The sequence below is a fragment of the Cornus florida genome, unplaced genomic scaffold (genome assembly GCF_030987335.1).
Source record: "Cornus florida cultivar Cherokee Brave unplaced genomic scaffold, ASM3098733v1 CherokeeBrave_3.0.0_Hap2_Chr05, whole genome shotgun sequence".
Taxonomy (NCBI): domain Eukaryota; kingdom Viridiplantae; phylum Streptophyta; class Magnoliopsida; order Cornales; family Cornaceae; genus Cornus; species Cornus florida.
The window spans coordinates 39,095,043-39,116,023 of NW_026775575.1; the positions used below are offsets into that span (position 1 = coordinate 39,095,043).

At 35.5% G+C, this 20,981-nt stretch overlaps 1 protein-coding gene across 2 annotated transcripts; it reads right to left on the reverse strand.

Annotated features, from left to right (window-relative positions):
* Positions 1-1,709: 1,709 nt before the first annotated feature.
* Positions 1,710-19,686, reverse strand: LOC132306317 (transcription factor E2FB-like). 2 transcript variants are annotated; one of them, XR_009481930.1, is made up of 15 exons: positions 19,193-19,686; positions 6,027-6,219; positions 5,754-5,813; positions 5,543-5,628; positions 5,379-5,467; positions 5,161-5,215; positions 4,219-4,271; positions 4,054-4,104; positions 3,904-3,952; positions 3,721-3,786; positions 3,567-3,643; positions 3,169-3,391; positions 2,777-2,843; positions 2,296-2,655; positions 1,710-2,092 (listed from the first exon to the last, which is right to left on the reverse strand). XR_009481930.1 is itself a non-coding variant. In XM_059803653.1 (14 exons), the coding sequence occupies exons 1-14, from the start codon at positions 19,382-19,384 to the stop codon at positions 2,522-2,524; spliced, it is 1,395 nt and encodes a 464-aa protein (XP_059659636.1). In that variant the 5' UTR covers positions 19,385-19,686; the 3' UTR covers positions 2,145-2,521. The 2 variants fall into 2 exon arrangements, 1 of the variants encoding a protein (XP_059659636.1); XM_059803653.1 differs by lacking the exon at positions 1,710-2,092 and having other exon boundaries at positions 2,145-2,655.
* Between the last annotated feature and the right edge of the window lie 1,295 nt (positions 19,687-20,981).

Consider the following 20,981-nt stretch of genomic DNA (forward strand, 5'->3'; position numbering starts at 1 on the left):
ATGTATGAAATGGGGGTTTTAACAGTTGCTTCTTGTTGAAATTGTTGGTTCATATTAAGCTTCTTGGGGCTGATCTACAGTGGTATGGTGTGGATGACCCAAAATTTTAACCAAATTTCTGTCTAAAATCCTACTTCTAATATGATATATCCTGAGAACAGTATTTTTGTTGGTAACTGAACTGTTACATAAAGCAAATATTAGACAATTTAGTATTTTCAAACCTCCGTAGTGAAATTTTATATCAAAGAAAATTTGATAATTGACGGACATTATCGAATTTTCTCTCTTTTTATTTTGCCAATAGTATCGTGTATAGATGTGCTCTTAAAAATCTACATTAAAAATGCACAAAAAGAAAATTATTTAATTTATTTTTAAAATCTTAATTTTATATTACTACTTTTTGACACCCCAAAAGCATATTTTTGAGCTGCCTCTCCAGTCTAACATACAAATTACATGGCATGCTCGATTTACCCAATATCTTCTCCATTCGAAGATTTTTGAACTAACCTTTTTTTTTCCCACATTCTTAGAAAAACTTGAACCTTCAATCTCCTACTCTCTTTTTTCACATTATTCTTCTAGATAGTTGAACCTTCAATCTTCTACGAAAGTATACCTATCGGCTCTCAGTGTGGTTAGACTGAGATGTTGAGTTTGCATGATGACTGGACAAAATGTTTAAAAAAAAATTATAAATGATCTTTCGTGAAATTTAAGGTAGTCTCACACTCCCACGTGTAAGATCAGCTAAAATTACTAAAACTGTTATTATTATTTTTTTTTTTAAAGGCATACAGAAATACTTTAATGCTCCTGTTATATTAATAACATGGTATCACTTACTACTTAGATGCTGACATGTAATAATGAGACCTACTAAATAATATGTGACAATATATAATTGACTAATAACACCGAAGACATGACATACTACTTAAATAATGATACATAATGATATGATCCACTAAATAAATGCACTTTCATATGTGACAAGATATAATTGATTGATAACATCAATTGCTTTAAATATACAACCTCATAATTTTGAAAATACATAATTACTTCAAGAATTTAACACCTATTTAGAGAATGCAATACCATTATTTTAAGAATACATCAATTAGATAAAAAATACAACAATTACTTTCAAAATGTAACACCTACTTCAAAATAATAGGTGTCGCAATGTTAGTAAGGTCACATTCATTATAAAAAAAATTGAGTAATGCTATCGAGAGAGAGATTAATAATGGTATCAAGAAATGGAAAAAAACTTTATTACGCCCATTGCATCGTGCAACGGGTGCATCCAATAGTTCATACACGGTGTATGTAATACACGCATGAGCATATGTATTACATAAACGGTCCAGATACATCCATTACACAATGCAACGTGCAACAAGCACAGTGAAGTTTTTCTCCAAAAAAAAATGGGACTTGAATAACATTTACTCAAAAAAAAAAAAATTAAAGCCATGGTCTAAACTTGGATCATTCTCATTTTTTGTCAAGGGGACTGCCAAACAAATTGAACTAAAACTCTAATCTGATAGATGAGTGTAAATGCTTAAGACTGACTTCTCCTATAAGCTCAAGCTTTTAGGACTAATCTCTATCTGATTTCAATATTTCGAATTTAAGTTTCACTCATACAATCTTCTGAGTTGTACATAATCAAGGGAAATAATTAGATAATCTTCCACAGCAAGATATAATACATGCAAATTAGATATCTAATCGCAGTGCAGTTTTTCATACCAAACCCTAATCCCATTTATTCTTAAACTAAATGGGAGAATCGCATTACAAAATAAACTTGGTTCAACGCATTTCTGACGAACAAAAGTTGGATCTAAGATATCACATCTGATATTCTATTCTTTTCATTCATGTTACACATCTCAAAAATGTCACTCAATTTTATAACCAACTCATGCATTGTTCATATGGAAGGAATAATTTTCGACATCTAAACTAAAAATAGATTGATTCGTGTGTACTGACCGTCATAGCAGATGCACACTTCAGTACTCCCATGGAGAAGAATTGCTGTAATGGAAGATAAAGCCCACTCCAGTGCCTACGTAGTTAAATCAGAACAAAAGAATGCAAAAGATGAATCACAACAGATAAGTAGAACAAAATAAGCGTGCATATAGAGCTCATAACTTGCCGATTCCAACCTACCATGTTCTCGTGCTAACCACTAAATAAAAGCTAAGAAATGCAATAATAATATACATGGGCAACTTTAAACAACAATGTAACCTATTTATTCATTACCACCACAAGGATCATGTACATATCTACTGTACAATGAACCGGCTGCTTCCCTCCCATTCTCGTGCTTCATATTATCGACTTCTTTTAGGAATGAAGGCTAACCCCAGCGACCCTTCAGTCACGTCCAGGGACCAAAATATGGGTATTACCAAAGAGCTGATGTATAGTATAGTTCATTGATGCCGAGTCCACAAAACATTGATCAAGTTGTGTCAACAAATTTCTCTCAGCTTCCCGTGGATTTAGCGGCTGAAGGCACTTGTGTTGCGCTGGTTGGTGGAGTTTGGGGGAGTTGTGTGCTGGCATTACCGACTGCATGGTCATCATGAAGGATGCCCAACTCATCCCATTCAACCGCAGCTGTGCTTAAGAGTTGAGGAATTCACCGTTCATTCTTACAAATATTATCACAGGAAAAGTGGAGAAAGAAAAAGAAAATAAGAGCGATTAAAAATAAGCCAAACAGTAGCAGAAAGGATACACTCTGTACCCCAAATGTTTGCGATGGGAACATCAGGTTCTGATAAAAACCAATAATCTACATCACTCTGCAAACGCCAAAGGAAATGTGTAAATAACCCCAAAAAAAAAAAATGAGGTTGAGACCAGCGTTCATCTCTTCATTTTGATTTGTCCACAAGAAACGAGCAAAGTTGTTCCAATAAAAAGAAAAATCATTGTTTGAAAAGAAATATTATCTCGACAAATCACAAGAAAGGCTATAGCTATTAGTATCAGAAAACACTGGTTGAGCTGGTTTGCAGATTGCATACAGTTAATTTAAGAATATCATGGGTTTGACTTGCTCCTGGACATTTAATTCTCTGAATGATGATGACTGATAATTATATAAATTCGGAAGACAAGACTTACATCAACATCCGGTACAATCTTCATGATTCCACTCACAAAATCCGGTGTGGCATTTGGATCTGAGCAGATCCTATTAGCTTCTTGTCCCTGCATTTCCATCTCACTTCCTTTGTTCTCCTCCGTTACCACTGCCACAGCTGAGTTCTCATTGATCCCTGATGTTGAGGGAACATTCTGGGCCGCCTCAACACCATGGATCTCCTCAAACTTCTCCTCAAATTGACTAAAACAATTCTCATTTAGGATAACAAAAGTGGAAGAAAGAAAGGGGCGAAAAGCAAAATTAGGATATAACAATCTAAATCATCTGGTATACCATCTTTACTTCCATGGAAGAGAAAAACATGTAATAAATGCGCATAAGAGATTGATTTTGCACCAAGAAGAAGAGAAAATACCTGACAAGGTAGACGTCTATAGGGCCCATGGTGCTCCTAAGGACAACTCTGTATCTCCTTTGAGAATAGTCAACAGCCTGGAGACCAAAAGAAAGGTTGTCTTAAAAAATGCACTTGTACATACTATTCCAAAGCTAGTACACTCTTCAATTACCTCATCGGGATCTGGGACTTCTAGGGTGGTGCCATGTGGAGCTTTAATTGCTATCAGGGTTTCATTCTGTTAAAAGCAATGAACATGTTTCAGTAATGTTATGCTGAAGAAAGTGATAGGTGGAACTAGAAAGCAAGTAATCTCAGTGATCATATATCCACCAAATCAACAAGACAAATTGACCTGGAAACAGGGTAAGTTCTTGATGTCTTCTTCGGTGACAAAAAGCCACCTAGAATGGAAAGAACAAAAAAGGAAACAACTGCATTAGTTATAATGAGTTACGACAACGATTCAAAAAACCAAGTATCAAGGTAAAAGCAAACATCATACTTCTGATTGTTTTCATTTTCACTCAGGTCCCTCAACCTTTCCTGCATGTCTCTGCAACAAGCAAACAATATAGAATCAGCGTGATCCAAGGTTGCACGAAAAAAATATATATAAATAAAGGAGAAGAATCATATGATTCTCTCAGCATGGAAATCATGATATAACCTTATTTGTTCATCCAATCTACGCTCTTCAACAGAAAGGTTTTCAACTTCTGCCTGCAGAAGAAAAAATATCCATAAAAACCACCTCTTCAACTACAAAGAGAAGGCACGCACTTTGTTTTTTCCTTCTATCCTTCTAGATGGGATGGGTCACATGGATTGGGGATGAGACATCATTTGCTGAACATTACACGTATAGCACATTAGCACTTTACCATAAAAATATATTAGATATAGCTCCACAGAGCCCTGAACACATTTTCAGTCTGTTATAAAAATCCTTCTTCACCTTCTAATATTCTGGATAACAGTCGTATTCGTCTTAAGGCTTGGGACAAGTACTCCATGCAGCACGGACACACGCATGAAATGACTGACCCAATACAAAAACACGGTAATATATTCTAAAAAGAAGATGGATAGAGCAAAGACACAACAACAATAATTAAGTACTCTATATAAACGTATATTACGTGATTGCTATATTTAAATTACATATTTTTATAAAAACAAATGCAAAACATGGAATATTAGGGTCAACAATGATCACTTACATAATTCTATCATGCATATTATTACTAACCATTACACTCTTAGACAACTAATGTACGCAATACACTTTTTACTATATTAAGAGTGTCTGCTACATGCTTGACTTGAGTCCATAATTAATCCTATTATCAAGTTACTCAGACATGTCAACATGTTTCCATTGATGACAGGACTATCATGTTCTACATGGTGTCAGACATCAGCATGAATTTACTATGGAAGTGTTTGTGCCACATAGCCACTGCTGCCAAAGGACTGGAAGAGTTGGATAGTAACAAACACACAAACAGAAGAAAAATGCATATACACATGCAGATCTTTGAAATGTCGATAATGTACACCTGACCTATCCAAGTGTGTGAATGCCAACAAACACTTAAATTTCACATACCTGTATGCTAGCAACATTCTCATCAACATCCCCTGGCCTTGAGGCATCAAGTCCCCTGATAAATCAATCAACTTTTTAGTAACTTCTTTTGATTATTAGAAAATGTTAGTAACACATAAAGTGCTGCAAGTGAATCTTAGAATTTAATGGCAATTAAAAGAATCATATATAAACCAACTTCCATTGAAGTCATGAATTTTTTTAGAATATTCCCATACTTCCACTGAATTCTATTCTTGAGCTTCTTTTCTATCAGGCCAATTCCCTCTAGGACATTTGTTATGTCATATATCCGCCTCTTTTGCACCTGTAGTAACAGAAATTCTTTATTTGACAGAACTACAAAACACGTTACGCACATAATTGATAGTAATAAAGTCACCTCTAATGTGTCAGCAGCTTTATTTAGATCAAGAATACCATCTTCTGCATGTTTGATCAGATTAATGAACTTCTTTGTCAGGAGACCTAAACAAAGTACACAACATTGTGAACAATCAATCTTATGGTTTATACCTTCTCTATAGAGCCAACGAGAAAAACAAAATGCAAAGATCAAATATAGAGAAACATAGGCATGAGCAATAAGTTACCTAAGGAGCTATCATAACGACAAGGGCCAACTGGAGTGAGATTATTGCCTGAAGGAGAACCTGCAAAATGTATAGCTTTTTCATATTTTAACACTCGTATGTGTGAAAATAAAGTGAAAGAGAACAGGAAAATCAGGCGCAATAGAACAGTTCAAACAAAATACATCGAGGATTTAATAATACCACTAATTTGTTAGTAATGCTTACAATCTTTTGTTGAGATATGTAGCACTGCCAAATAGTGGAGCCCAGAATAAAGACTTTAATACTCACCAACATTTGCTGCTGGAGTTTGAGGGCCAGATTTATTGAGCTTTCCAGTCCTTGGCACTTTCTGTGCCTTTCCCGCTTTTCCAGATACCGGAGTCTGAAGGTGACTGTTAACAGCTTCAGCACAGCCATGACTGGGATTCTGCTCGCTAGACTCAGCTTCACAGTCTGCTACTTCACTCTTCCGTTTTATTGGCTACAAAACGCCATTTACTTCTCACAATTACAATCAACAAAGTGATAAAAGATTTAATTGTTGGAAAAAGACCATTGAAGTTTAATTTCAGAGTAAAAGTATCATCATGTGTTATGAATGTTAATTGGCTATGAAAAGAAAAACAACAGCAAAACAAACCTAATTTAATGAGAAAAAATAATAAAAGGGCTGGTCTATGCAACACCAATTAATTGAAAAGGACATCTGAAGTTCCATTCCAGGATAAAATTAGCATAATGAAACTTTAACATTAGGTGGCTGTGAAAATATTACCATAAAATCAGCAAGGAAGCAGTACATCAAAGAGACAGGAATATGAAAATAATTAATTGAAAAGACAGTTGGAGTTCCCATCCATAATGAATAACAAAAGATCAGCAAAATTTAACAAGGCTTACTATGAACCAAATGAAGGACGGCACTGAGTTAGAATAACGTTCTAGATCATTTGTACAGCGGGCTTTGGCTTTCAGGTCTGGGCAACTTATTGGTTTGGAGTTTGAAAAAGGGGGATAATAGGGTGTAGGCTTTACAAAGGGGAATGATGAACCCACCTACTTAATTCCCTTTGATTAGGAAAATCAACCTTTTCTTATAATCGGGCCGCTGATGAAGTTATTTAATATATAACTACATTTATACTCATATATATATATATATATATATATATATATATATATATATATATATATATATATATATATATATATATCTCATTATCTTTTGTTTGGTGTCTCAACATCTTAGGTGTTGGGTTATCGGGTTTTGTCCAGTCCTTGACTTGTTAAGAATTAGTTGTCTTAATTAGTTTAGAAGTCCATTCACAGGGAAGTTTCCAGAAGTATTATTATGTGAAAACCCAAACTAGGAAAAACCATGAGATCTAGTCCAGAAATATCAAATCCACTATCAAAAGAAAGCTAATACAACCATAAGTATCATATCCTAACACCAAAGGCCTTGTGGCCTAGTGGTATCTCCTCTACCTCCCAAAGTGGATGGTGAGGCTTCAAGTCCCCAAAGGGGTAAAGTGGGTGTGTGAGTGGGGTGTGTGTTTCTTTCCAATGAAAAAAAAAAAAGTATCATATCCTAACCCCATAGAATCACCTAATTACCTCTAACCCAGTAACGCCAGATGTTCCCCTCAAATTCTGCTGCTGCCAGTCAAGGAATCTGCCCTCACGCAATCCACTCTTCAATATGTGCTTTGATCTCCTCAGCTAGTCACTCAAACTTCAAGTTCTTTGTGTGATTTCGTGTTTGATGACAACTTGAGCTCCATAAGTTGACAATCAACACTCCGAATTATAACACATCATCTAATGCAACATGCTAGATGATGACACTCTATAGCCTAGATGCTTTTTATAATTCTCTCTCTCGACAAACAAGATGGATTTGTATCCTTTTATCAGCAGTTATTCACGGAATCACAGAGACTGCTTGCTGGAGACCTTCGCTTGATGGGCTTGAATTTGGGGAAATTACAGGTGAAAATAGAGATTGGCTTGAGAGGCCTTTTGGAGAGGAGGAGTTGTTGGAGGCTTTGAGGAGCTGCGATGTTGACAAAGCTCCTTGACCGGATGGCTTTACTTTGGCCTTTTCCAACAGAATTGGGAGGTGGTGAAGACTAAGGTGATGGGAACATTCAACTATCTCTATTCTAAGGGTCATTTTGAGAAGAGCCTTAATGCATCTTTTATCACCCTTATCCCAAAAAAGGGTGGAGCTGTTGAGGCTAAGGACTTCAGACCAATTAGCCTAGTTGGTGCCGTTTATAAGATTGTAGCAAAAATCTTGGCCATTCAATTGAGGAGAGTCTTGAATGAGGTGATATCGGAGTCCTGGAATGCATTGGCTGCTAGTGAGTGCATTGAGGGAGCTCCGGGGATTGTTTGTAAATTGGATATCGAAAAGGCTTATGACCATGTTTGTTGGGACTTCTTGATGTATTTGATGCACAGGATAGGTTTCAGGTACCAATAGAGGTCATAGATTTATCATTGCAGTTCATCTGCACGTTTTTCGATTTTAGTGAATGGTCCGAGCAAGATTCTTTGCTAGCTCTCGAGGGTAACGCGTAGGTGATCCTCTTTCCCCCTTCCTGTTTATCATTGTTATGGAGGCTTTTAGTAGGTTAAAGGGGAGGGCGGAAGAGTTAGGTTTTATTTGAGGATTCTCAGTTGGATTGACACTATCGTCTTTTGTGATGCTAGAGTGGATCAGCTGAGGCACTTGAGACATGTTTTGGTTTTACTTTCAAGTTGTTTCGGGGTTGAAGATTAAAATTAGGAAAAGTGAGTTGGTGCCTGTTGGGGAGGTTGAGGAGATTCATGCCTTGGTAGACATTCTTGGGTGTGGTGTGGGGGGTTCATTTCCAATCTCCTCTCTGAGGCTTCCCCTTAGAGCCTCATCGAGGAGGATTTCAATTTGGGATCTTGTGGTTGAGCAATTTGAGAGGAGGCTTGTAGGTTAGAAGAAACAATACCCGTCGAAAGGGAGGAGGCTTACTCTTATGAAGAGTATCCTTTCAAAGCTTCCTACTTACTTCATGTCTTTATTTCCGTTGCCTATGACAGTTGTAAAGAGATGAGATGAGATCCAGAGGAAGTTTTTGTGGAAAGGTTTGGGTGGTGAGTTTAAATACCACTTGGTCAACTAGGAGAGAGTGTGCTCCCTTATTGCAAAGGAAGGTTTGGGGATCCAGAGGTTGGAGTTGTTCAACAAGGCCTTGTTAGGCAAATGAATTTGGAGATTTGGGGCTGAGAGACCTAGATTATAGAAGCGAGTCATTTCTTGTCAACACGAGGGGGGAGATAAAGGGCGGATATCTAGGGATTTGAGATCTCCAATGGGGGTGGGTATTTGGAAACTTATCTAGAAGGGTTGGGACAAGTTTTCCAAACCCATCCGGTTCAAAATTCGGAATGGGAGGCAAGTCAGCTTCTTGGAGGATCGCTAGTGTGGGGACGTCATTTTGGCCCATAGGTTTCCTCATCTTTTCAGGATATCTATGAACAAACATGCTTTGGTTACTGACCGTTATCGGCTCAATAATGGGAGAACTTGGGATGTGCAGTTTTGTAAAGAGTTTCATGATTGGGAGCTTACGGAGTTTCTTACTTTACTCTATAGTCAGGCGGTGGAGGGTAAGGGTGTGGATTAGATGATGTGGGTGGGTGTTGGGAAATGGCATTTTAAAAAGTGGAAGCATGTAGAAAATCCCAAGGAGGTGTTCGTAAATGGTGAAAGTGCGTTTGATGAAAATACATGTAGTACCATACATATAAGCATATAAAAAGTGTAGAGAACTCACATATGTGATTTGAGGAAATCACAAATTCAATTCATAAGTATGGTAGTACTTTATCTTTAGCCCCCGAAGCTTTAATCAACCCTTCATTGGTGGAAGTGCCTATCAAGAATCACCCATATGACCTCTCTATTAAATACCTTCAAGCCATTGATGTTGGGATCAACACAAGAAAAACCCCTAGATCTATAATTGGTAGTGGTGATACAAATAGGGGACCATATGTATAGGTTTTATCCCATACTTTCTCTCACTACAATTATCTTGCAAATTGCATGTGAATTGCTAACTGTGAATTTCTCTACAGCCATCCTTTATATAGATGTCTTGGAGTGGAAACATAAACTCCTACAATCTATCAATGGTGCCATATCAATTCATCCCACCCACATGGGTGCCCTTATCACTTACTACAATTCTTTTGTCTTTTTCTATTCTCATGAGCTGGAAATTCATTATTTGGGCTATAGGTGAGGATATTTTGGGCTCACTTTCTCCATGGCTCCAATGGAATAATAATGGACCCGGTCAAATTCTTTTGTTCTCCATTTAGCCCATTAATTAATTCTAACTCCACTAAAAAGAATTAATTGTTCTCCATTTAGAATAGTGATTCACACGAAATCAATTTACATAATGACCCCTCTATGCTTAATTAAGCTATCGGACAATAAAATCCATCAATCCAACCACTTAATTAATCCTTTTATTTCGATTCCTTGATTATTCCACTTGATCACGTAAAAGTTTTATTTGATAATATAATATATTTAATAATAAATATATACTAAAAAAATTTAATCAAAACCACGGAGGCCTCCAAATTTCCTGTGATCAAATTAATCAAGTCAAAATAAATAGCACCGATGCAAATCTTGAGAGTATGTTCCCAAGCTGTTAACAATCATCTCCTCTAAAAGCTTAAGCTGTCAGAGAAGGTGTAACTTTAATATTTAAATCCTTCAACACGCCCAATCACGTGTGACTTTCTTTTGGTCCAATGTGTGTTTTCAATTTTAATTTGTAACGTGACGGTGAGGTTTAAACTCCAGACCTTCGGCTCTGATACCATGTTAACAACTATCTCCTCTAAAAGCTTAAGATGTCAGAGAGAGTGTAACTTTAATATTTAAATCCTTCAACAAATAGCTAACCAAAGTACCGGTCATTAGGTCCTACGCGCCCTGTCGAATAAATCAAAGCAACTACTAATTAATACAAGAGTGGATACCTCTCTCATGAGAGTCATTCGCCATGATGGTGATGTGAAGCGAATTGTTACGACGGCTCTCACAATTCAAGCTTCACATCATAGATCCAGTTCATCTCTTCATTAATAAAGAGTCCATCCTTTATTACTGATTATGAAACATTTATGATGACACAAATCCCGCAATTTAGAGTTGTTGTATCATCAAGAGATTGTTAGTGGAGTCCCCTATTCTATGGTATGGGTCCCCTCTTCTAGGGGTCATTTTGAGGTTCGCTCATACTTTAGATGTCTTAGGATTTCTCAAGGAGATGCATTCCCGTGGAAGACTATTTGGCGATCGAAAGCCCCCCTCAAGGTGGTTTTTTTTTGTTTGGACATTTGTGTTTGGAAAGATACTAACCCAGGATAACCTTAAGAGGATGAGACAAGTTGTGGAAAACTGTTGTTGTATGTGTAAGAGAGACGAGGCAACAGTAAATCATCTTCTCTCGGAATTGCTGGGCTTTGATGTTGATTTGTTTGGAGTTCAGTGGGTAATGCCCAGATCTACTAGAGGCTTGACTGAGGCCTGGAGAGGCTGTTTAGTGGGGGCTCATGTTCAGGATTTCTAGAGGATTACGCCTTTGTGTGTCTGGTGGTGTTTATGGCTTGAACGAAATAGGAGATAATTTGAAGGGAAGGAGACTTCTATTGGTGTGCTGAAATTCTCTATTATTAGCTCTATTTTGTGTTGGGTTCATGGGAGATATTGTATATCCTTTGATGAGATAGTGGACTTTATTCACTATTTGAAAGATTAGAGGTCCTATTTGGTATTATGTTGCTTTTGGGGGATGCGTTCCCCTTTTGAACGCTTCTTTTTATACAATCTTACTTATCAAAAAAATATATATATATACCACATATGACACGCCCTCATATACATATAAATTACTTGTCTAGTCAAGTGGACACCTCGATCCAAATACAGAATCGACCAATACATATTGGTCACCAATTGAATATAAAGCATCTTATTAAACCAAAGATATATGGAGCAGAAAATGCCTAATGCAATCCATTAAATTTGTTATGCTGGGGCATACAAAACCAACAGCAGGTTCCTGGAAAGGGGCCTTTGAGGTTTAAGTCTTTCTACCAGAGCCTGACGGAGACTCCAGGTCCCACCTTTCCTTGAAGAGCGATATGGAGGACGAAAACCCCTTTGAATGTGGCTTTTTTGCTTGGACTGTTGCCCTCGGAATCTCCTCAATCTCGACAACCTTAGGAGGAGGCGACAAATAGTGGTGAATTGGTGCTCCATGTGCAAGAAGTTGGGAGAGTCTGCGAACCACCTTCTTCATTTCCCAATGGCGAGGGATGTGTGGTTTATGTTTTTGGCCGCTTTTGGTACAGTTTTGGTGATTCTAGAGTCCAAGGAGGACATGTTAGAGACTGGTAAATGATGTTCAGTGGAGAGCCAAGTCAGACATGCTTGGAGGGCCACTCCCCTCTATATATGGTGGAGTTTGTGGAGTGAGAAAGGAGATCTTTCAATGCAAAGGAATCTCCTATTTGGTCTCTCAAATATAATATATTGCGTACTTTATTTTTTTTGGGTTAACAGGCAAAATTGTTAATCTATGGGTCATCATTTGGATTTTGTAGATAGCTTGAAATTATAGTGTCGCAGAGGGCGCCTTTTGTATTCTTTTGGGAGAGCTCCCCTCTTGAGGGTCTTTTAATAAATCTTATTTATCAGGAAAGAAAAAAAAAAAGAAAAAAAAAAAAAGTGTGTAAGTATACTCTCTATAATGTAAAAGCATTCCTAAGCTAAGCCCGTGTTTGTAGCCAATATAAGCATCCCATGTTGAGTGATGTTTAGGGCGATGCATCTATCACTCGAAGCTCACTGTTTTCCAACAAAAACCTATTTAAAATGTTTGATCAATGATCACAATTTTGATCAATTGATGACTGCATTTTGATCACTTAGGTTTTTAGGATTAAAAAGTAAAAATAAAAACAATTGTATGCATTAAAAGAATCTTTTAAATTGATCAAAACATGTATGCAATGAACCCTAATATGACTAATGATATGAATGCATAGAATAAAATTCTTAATTCATGAGTTTGTAATTCAAGAGATGAATTTACCGTTTTGCCATTTTGATCTTTGCATACTTTGACTTCTGAGTCCTTGGAACCATGGTAAATTCTAACTCTTTCTAATTAAACCAGTTTTTTAATATGTGTGTGTGTGCGCGCGCGATATAAATAAAAATTACAGATTCCGGCTATTGTTACGAAATTTGCCAACAATAAGTTCTAATATCCTCATAGTCTATGCTTTTTTTTTTTTTTTTTTTGATAAGTAAGAAATAACATAAAAAAGCGTTCAAAAGGGGAACGCATCCCAATTACAAAAGGGAGCCGGGACTAAGGTCCCAGAGAATCTAAGAAAGTAATTAAATCATCAGAAGAAAAACAAAAGCTGCTCGTCACATAATTGAAGAGAAAACGAAGAATGTAAAATTTGATCATTGCCGTGGACGACTCTTTCCCTTCGAACATTCTACTATTTCTCTCCTTCCAGATGCACCATCATACACAATGTGGTACAATTCTCCAGAAATTGCGAATATCTCTTCTCACTCTACAACCTCTCTAGACATGAATTAACTCCTTAGTAGATCGTGGCATAACCCAACATATACCAAACAGCCCAACAATAAGATTCCAACAATCATTCGCCACAGGGCAATGCAAAAGGAGGTGATCAACGGACTCCTCATCATCCTTGCATAGACAACAACAATTAACGATACAATTGCCCCTTTTTCTCAAATTATCAATTGTCAGAATCTTTCCCCACACAGCAGTCCAAACAAAGAAAGCCACCCTAGTTGGATCCATAGACCGCCAAATAGTTTTCCACGGGAAATCTCGATTAACAAAATTTGACAAGCATAAGAACAAGGATCTAACTTCGAAGGGGCATTATGGTCATTTAATGAAATATAGTATAGTCCTTGGGGTATGTTGCAACAAAATGAGATAGTTTATAGGTTTTTATGCACAAAATATAGTTCAAGGGGGTTATTTACAAATTCAAACATAGTTCAGGGGGCTTTTTTGCACTTTACCCTAAATTAAATTACAAATCGAATAGATATTAGTCAATTTAAAAACGAAGTTGACTAAAAATAAAATTAAGCAAAAAGTAATCGAAGTTTGAATGGAACTATTCATCACTCCTAGGTCCTAACACTTCCGCAGAATTTTCCTCATTAGCTCTTGGAATCTTAGTTAACGAACCTACTTTTCCTTCAAACACGCATGTTCCTTTTCTCCATCCAAAGTTCTTTTACGAAGCTCCTAACCATGTGGATGCAAAATATATATACATTTATGTAATTATATATTTATGTTTTTCACATTCATTCTCACCAACTAATAATGGTTTAGGTTTGAGCTTATGTTGTATCGTTCTTCTTGAATTTATAGCCATTTCTACGCTTAAAAACATAAAAGTTAGTTAACAAATATTATTTTGCTAAGGAAGGTAAATTATAAAATTTGAGCATCAATTCAAGCAATCCATATTACCTGACCATTTGCCACAATGAAATAATTGGAAGCAACTAAGCCCTTCACCCTTTCGAATATTATCTTAGATAAACCAACTAAACTGGTTTTGAATTCACATACCTTAAAAGTGAGCTAGTTATCAGTTAACTAATCAGGTATTCCATTCAATATTCCTTGTCTAGGGCACACATGCCCTCTGTGTGAAAAAAAATGTATTCACAGTGTAACTTAAAAAGAAATTCAAAGTATACACACATATATATAAAGTACTGTCAAATAATTTGACAAAATAAATTGTCCTTAAAAGATGATAATAATGTATTGTAATTTTTTCAAAGTCATATCATAATTCAGGCATCTCAACCAATCACAGCATACCAAAAATCATCATTTGAGGGTGCCTTCGTCATAATTACTACATTAAGATGAAACTCAATGGACAAATTTTGGCCCAAAAAAAAATAATAATAACCATTTAATTTTCAGTGATAAATGAGACCAATTACAGCAAGCTAAAAAATCGGTAGTGGAATATCTTTTAAGATGGCAAACACATAAAAAGAGCAAAGTACAATTTCTCTTTAGAACAAATACCATACAAATAATCTTTCATATAATCACCTAATTGCACCTATCAGAAGCTTATCCTCAGCATCTTTCGTGCTTGCTAAAGTAGGTTGATTTGACATAAGAATGAGAATGGAGATAAAAGATAAGAGCTAAAGTTATGATTACCATTGACTAGGTGAAAACAATACACAGATTCATTGCTTATTGGCCATCTAAAGACTATTGCAAAAGAAATGCCAAAAATCAGAGTTGAGAGGCCATGAAAAACTCTAATAATCATTTGCCAAATTATTAATAATAGTTGCAATGATACTTTTTAATTAACCCTCTTATATCATCTTAAACGCCTCTGAACAACAATTTGGTGATGCATATATGCTTTTTAGAATAAATTATTCAAGTGCTTGCAATTATGAAAAAAATTTAAAATTGTTGTAGAAGAAAAGAAAAGAACAGAAATATATGCCTTTACAACCTATTTGACTTGGGTGATTTTTAAGAAATCAAGTATTTTTGTAAATGCATGTGATCTACGGTGTGGAACTGTGGATTCTTTTCTACCACTCAAACAGAAAGGGATATAAGAAAGATAACTTCATATTAACAATCTATTTTCTTCTTCCCATACTCTTAAGAAATGGTCCTAAGTCATATCTTTCTCTAAAATATGTTATGTAAAAGGACCGAACAAAAAACATATTAAAGAAATAGGAGAACACTAAACCTTTTTTGCTTTTTTTTTATTTTTTTATTTTGATGTTCTTGTAAAAATAATGTTAGAACGGGAACATTGTGAGTTACTAGAAGTAAACCCTAACCCATCTCTCTCTCTCTCTCAATATATATATATATATATACCCTAATCTATCTAGCAGATTAATCCATGTCATGTGCCGGATCCACCTCTCATTTTTAAAAATCCATCTGCAACACCCACACCAAATCCCTTTGTAAGATCTCCATGGCCACCACTGATAAAGTTGCCCCTTGTTTAATGATTCTATTGAATCTGAAGTAGCACACCTATAAGTGAATCTGAAATCCATCTCCATTGATCTCCACTTAAACATGAGAACAGGGTAACTCTTCCACCGCAACACCTCATTACTTAGCAAATCCATCTCCATTGATGGGCTTATACCATTCACAAACCCAACAACCAACATCCCTTAACACCTCCAGACAGCCTAACAATTACCACCTATAAATGGTAAATAAGACCCTTGTTCACTGCATCTGCTCCTATCACCTCAAAGCACGTTTGGGCAACATCTAGATCAACTAACCGACTTTAATGTCGAAGACAGAACTATTCCCTCAAAGAGTTAAAACTTGAACTTCTCATATAAATCCTTGTTATCCTAAAAAGAGTTGAATAACCCCCTCTGCCGAGGCACAAAAGAAAGCGACAGTGAGCGCTTCAAGAAGACTCTTCAGGTGGCAGCTGTCGGGGTACTAGTAACTAGCGTGCATCTTTTTGCTTTCATTCCTTCTTGCTTTGTACTGGCCTTTCCACTCTTGCGTCTTCTTTTTTGAAATGAAAGGAAGTCACAGGCCATGGAGACCTTGGATCAGATGCACACAAAACCAATCTCTCCGTCTCCCTAAACCAAAGGTCATTAGATTTTTTACATTGTAACCAATGACATCACAGGTCTACTATGAACCCAGTGTCCTGGATCCAAATTGAGTATATATTTGGTGCTTTTTTTTAGGGGGATGGATTACAATTTAACAAAGGGAATTTGCATCCAATGAAAGTTAAAGACATCTCTCTCTTTTATTATAAAGTATAGATAAACGGCAAGACTCTTACCATGAAAAAAGAAATTAGAATTTAACTACAATAAACTCAAAAAGGTAAAATTGTTAAATTAAAACATATCAAAGCTAAGAGTTCCTGAGTTTATATGCCATTAGAATCCCTTTTGACGAATCTTCAGTTAAGCTTCAAGTAATTTATATAAAGTGTGTCATGTGCCGTATCTACCTCTTTATCTATTTTATTGTTTCTTGATAGGTAAGACAAAAACTTACATTGTGCTGATTGGGACTCAAACCCTCAACATTCTCTTTGTGAGATGGAGGAGATAACGCTCAGTGGTTTTTTTCTTCTCTTTCCTCTCCATCTCAGCTATGCTCATTTTATCAACAAAAAGTTTCTTGGTGGCCAAGTATTTCATAACAAAGAATGGTCTTTTCCTCTATATGTACCTATCAAAGACTTAATTATGTGATTTAAATTTCCTAAATATGATTGGTCTTTTCCTCTATTGCCCCTATTAAAGACTCAATTATGTGATTTGAATTTCTATTTTTTTTTATTACACAAAATCTTATGAAAATCATCATCCTTGCATTCCTCCCTTTTGACATATAATTGAATCTAAAATAAATAAATAAATAAGTTGTCAATCTTAATTTTTAATCAATGACAAAGAGTCTACTTCTACAAGGAACATTGTTCATGGGCCACTTTGATTCTAAAAACAAGAATGGGATGTAATACAGCACTTACACTGGAATGTGGTAAGGGGTGATGAGACTTTCATAGCGTTGAGCAAATGTTAGGCCAGAATCACTAGACGTCAACTTTTATTTGTCAATGATGTACCACAATCAGTCCCCCTATTTGCCTAAAAACTTGGATATAATAGATTCCTATTATACTGTCAACACCGGCTTGCAAAAGAGGAAAATAAGGGTGTAGATACAAATAAATTTTTGGTTTAAAAATTTTAAGTTCTGGAATGAAGAGGAACCAACTTTTGGAACACAATTTGAATCACATAAGGCCACAATACAAGTTGATTGCCGTAAAATTGAATTTTTCCTATTTTAAATTATTATTAATGAACCACATTTAAGAGATTAATACTAGTTTGGTTGATTCTAATTGTTTGTGTTACAAAGCACCTCCCCGTAGTTTGAACTTACCCTTTTCCCTCACGTCTCATCAATCAAACCTATATTGCCGGCGAACTGTTGAAGGATTTAAATATTAAAGTTGCAGCCATCTAACAGCTTAAGATTTTAGAATAGATGGTTATTAAAACACTTGATAAAGCACCTCCCCGTAGTTTGAACTTACCCTTTTCCCTCACGTCTCATCAATCAAACCTATATTGCCGGCGAACTGTTGAAGGATTTAAATATTAAAGTTGCAGCCATCTAACAGCTTAAGATTTTAGAATAGATGGTTATTAAAACACTTGATCAATTCATTTACAACCGGCACAAAAAAATGGGGCTCAGACCCAACCCAATTGCAGGCCGCAAGCTAGCTATAATTTAACTCACTTCTTCCCTATACAAAATAATTTTTGCACTAATTGCAATTTCATCATATATGTCTCAAATCTTGATCATGTACTGGAAATGTTTTACTAACCAACGGGCAATAGAATCGGCTGACAGGCGATATATTATTTGAGACTCATCAGCTCTCCATAAGCAAAGGCTTTCTCTATATTGATAACATTACTTGAGTCTTGGGCAATAAACTGTGTTACGTAGTATTGATGTATAATTGCTACCATCTTGATGAACAAAGAGACATTTTATTAATCTCTCTTAAATCTTTATGCAGTATCCATCATAACTGAAGAAAGTTATTTCCGCATTTTTATCATATTTGATTATTATGTCATATTTCGATGTCAATGGAAGAAACAAGCACACGTTTCGCTTATGCCTGCCAAAATTAAATTTTCCACTAAATACAACTTACATAATATTTAGACACTGAATGTTTAGTTATTACTCTCCAATCTCTATGAAGGGTGGCTTAAACTTAGAAAGAGGTACATAAAGTTTCAAGAGTGGGCTAAAGATAGCTTGCAATAGTTAATGTGTTATTCTAATCAGCATAGAGGGATTACATAGTCCCAATTACCATATTAGTCAATATTACAAGCAGAATTGTGATCCTAATAAAAAACCACTAAACTTCTGTCTGAATAACATTAGGGGACACACAAAAGTTTATTTCTTTAGCAGTCGTAAGTTAGAAAGAAAGAAATAATCACCAATAAGAGTATGCACAAGCACACAATCAAACACAAATACTACCGCAATTGAAGACCTCGGGCACATCAAAATGTAAGTCAGTAACTGATCAACCAAATAATTAAACAACTTAAAACCATGGATCATCTATTTCAACAAATCGAAGCCCACAAAAGCACAAAAATAAGCAGATCCCAATATAAAATTCTCCTAATACAAAAAGAAGACTTAAAATTCAGTACTCGCACACAGTCACAGTCAAATGCAAATACTCACAGGAGATTTAACGACAATAGCTTCGGACTCGTGAGGCCGACGGTCTGCCTCCGACGAGGAGAAGCGGTGGTAGTCCCCCGGCGACGCCACAAACGGCGGTTTCATGGCCGTGAACGGAAGCTGCCGCTTGAGAGGCTGCTGATGTTGCATGATCTGCTCGGCCGACTGATTCGAAGCTCGCGAACTCGACATGTGAATCGATACCGCGAAAAAATCACAACTTTTCCACTAAAACGACGAAGAAAACAATCGAGCCCCTTTTTGGAGTTCTAGGGGTTTGAGAAAAAGAGAGAGATTGGATTTGATGAATCTCTGAAATTGTGGAGTGGAATGGATTCGATGGAATTGGGGAAGATTCAAAGAGTGAGATCTGATTCGGGAAGTGTATAGAGAGAGAGAGAGAGAAGAGAGGAGGATTGAAAAAGCGGGAAGAGAGAGAAAGAGAGCAGAAAACGAGGGAAGAGACGAAGGAAGGAGGGAATTTGGTTCGGATATAGATGTGGAGGGAAGCACTTATATGTGTACTAATTAATATTAATATATATAAAATACAAATCTATTTATATTTATATATATATATATATATATTTATAACATATTGATATATTTATGTTTGTACAACTAATTAATTTTATTATAGATAAAATAAAAATGTTTCTTGCATGTACGATACACTAGTTGATCTTTGTATATCTGTTCTAAACAATGCCACGACAGCATAAAATTGAAATTCAATGCTTTCTCATTGTATTAAATTTTGTTTTTATTTTAGATATCGAAAAAAATAATTGTTTTATTCTGAGAAGGCCTTTAATCTTTATAAAAGTTACAAATTACAACAAATTTTATTAAAATCATTCGAATTTCAGAACAATCCCGGTAAATAGTATCAAATAGTAAAAGTCCATTCTGCAGAGACTTTTACTAAAATGAAAATTTTTCACCTTTTGTTTTTTTTTTAAATTGTTTGCTCTTGAACATATTTTAGTTCTGAGTGTTTTACACAAAACTTAAATCAATCAATCTTCACTTGTTTTAATAAAATTGATTTGCCTGTTAACATAATTATATTATATTATAGCCGTTGTTTAGATTGTTACCATGCTTACATTATACTATAACCGTTGTCTAAATTGTTACCGTAATTGTTTTTTTTCAAAAATTAATACAAAAATCTTTTGCAAAATTTAGCAGCACAGGATCACATCTAACTAAATGCATTTCAGCAAAATGTATGAATAGTGATGCTTTACGCGAATAGCTGTTCGTATTGTTGTATAGCTATTGGTGATCTGTAACCTATATTTCTCTCTCCTTATACATGTTTTACATATACTTTAATATACAGAATCTCTATATTTCATATATATCTGTCTCTCTATCTTTGATAATCAACATGGTATTAAAGCCACTAATGTAAATGAGCATGAAAATTGAATTTTTGTTCAATATTCATAAAATTTTATTTTTTTATAATCGTACGTATAGTTGTAAGTTTCTAACTCAACTTCTAACCGTACTACAGATGTCTCGGTAAACTAGTGGGTTAGTGCCTCTAGTGAATTTTTGAGTGGCAGGTTTCAACTTTCTGTATCTACTAATCTAACTGATAACCCTTCTTACCTTGTAAAATAATAATAATAATAATAATAGATAAAAATAAAAAATAAATAAATAAATAAACCTTCTAACCATACTAAATTAAACCATGTAGAGATTTAACCTTAAAATGATATATTTTTCAGTGATCTAGTTGGTAGAACGTCCAATTCTTTAATTCGAGTTCTTC

Coding starts and splice junctions, on each gene's coding strand:
- LOC132306317 (XM_059803653.1), bottom strand. CDS start 19,384: ATGTCGAGTTCGCGAGCTTCGAATCAGTCGGCCGAGCAGATCATGCAA. Junction 3,392..3,566: donor ATAGACGTCTACCTTGTCAG/GTATTTTCTCTT, acceptor GAATTGTTTTAG/TCAATTTGAGGAGAAGTTTG. Junction 2,844..3,168: donor AGATTGTACCGGATGTTGAT/GTAAGTCTTGTC, acceptor TGGCGTTTGCAG/AGTGATGTAGATTATTGGTT.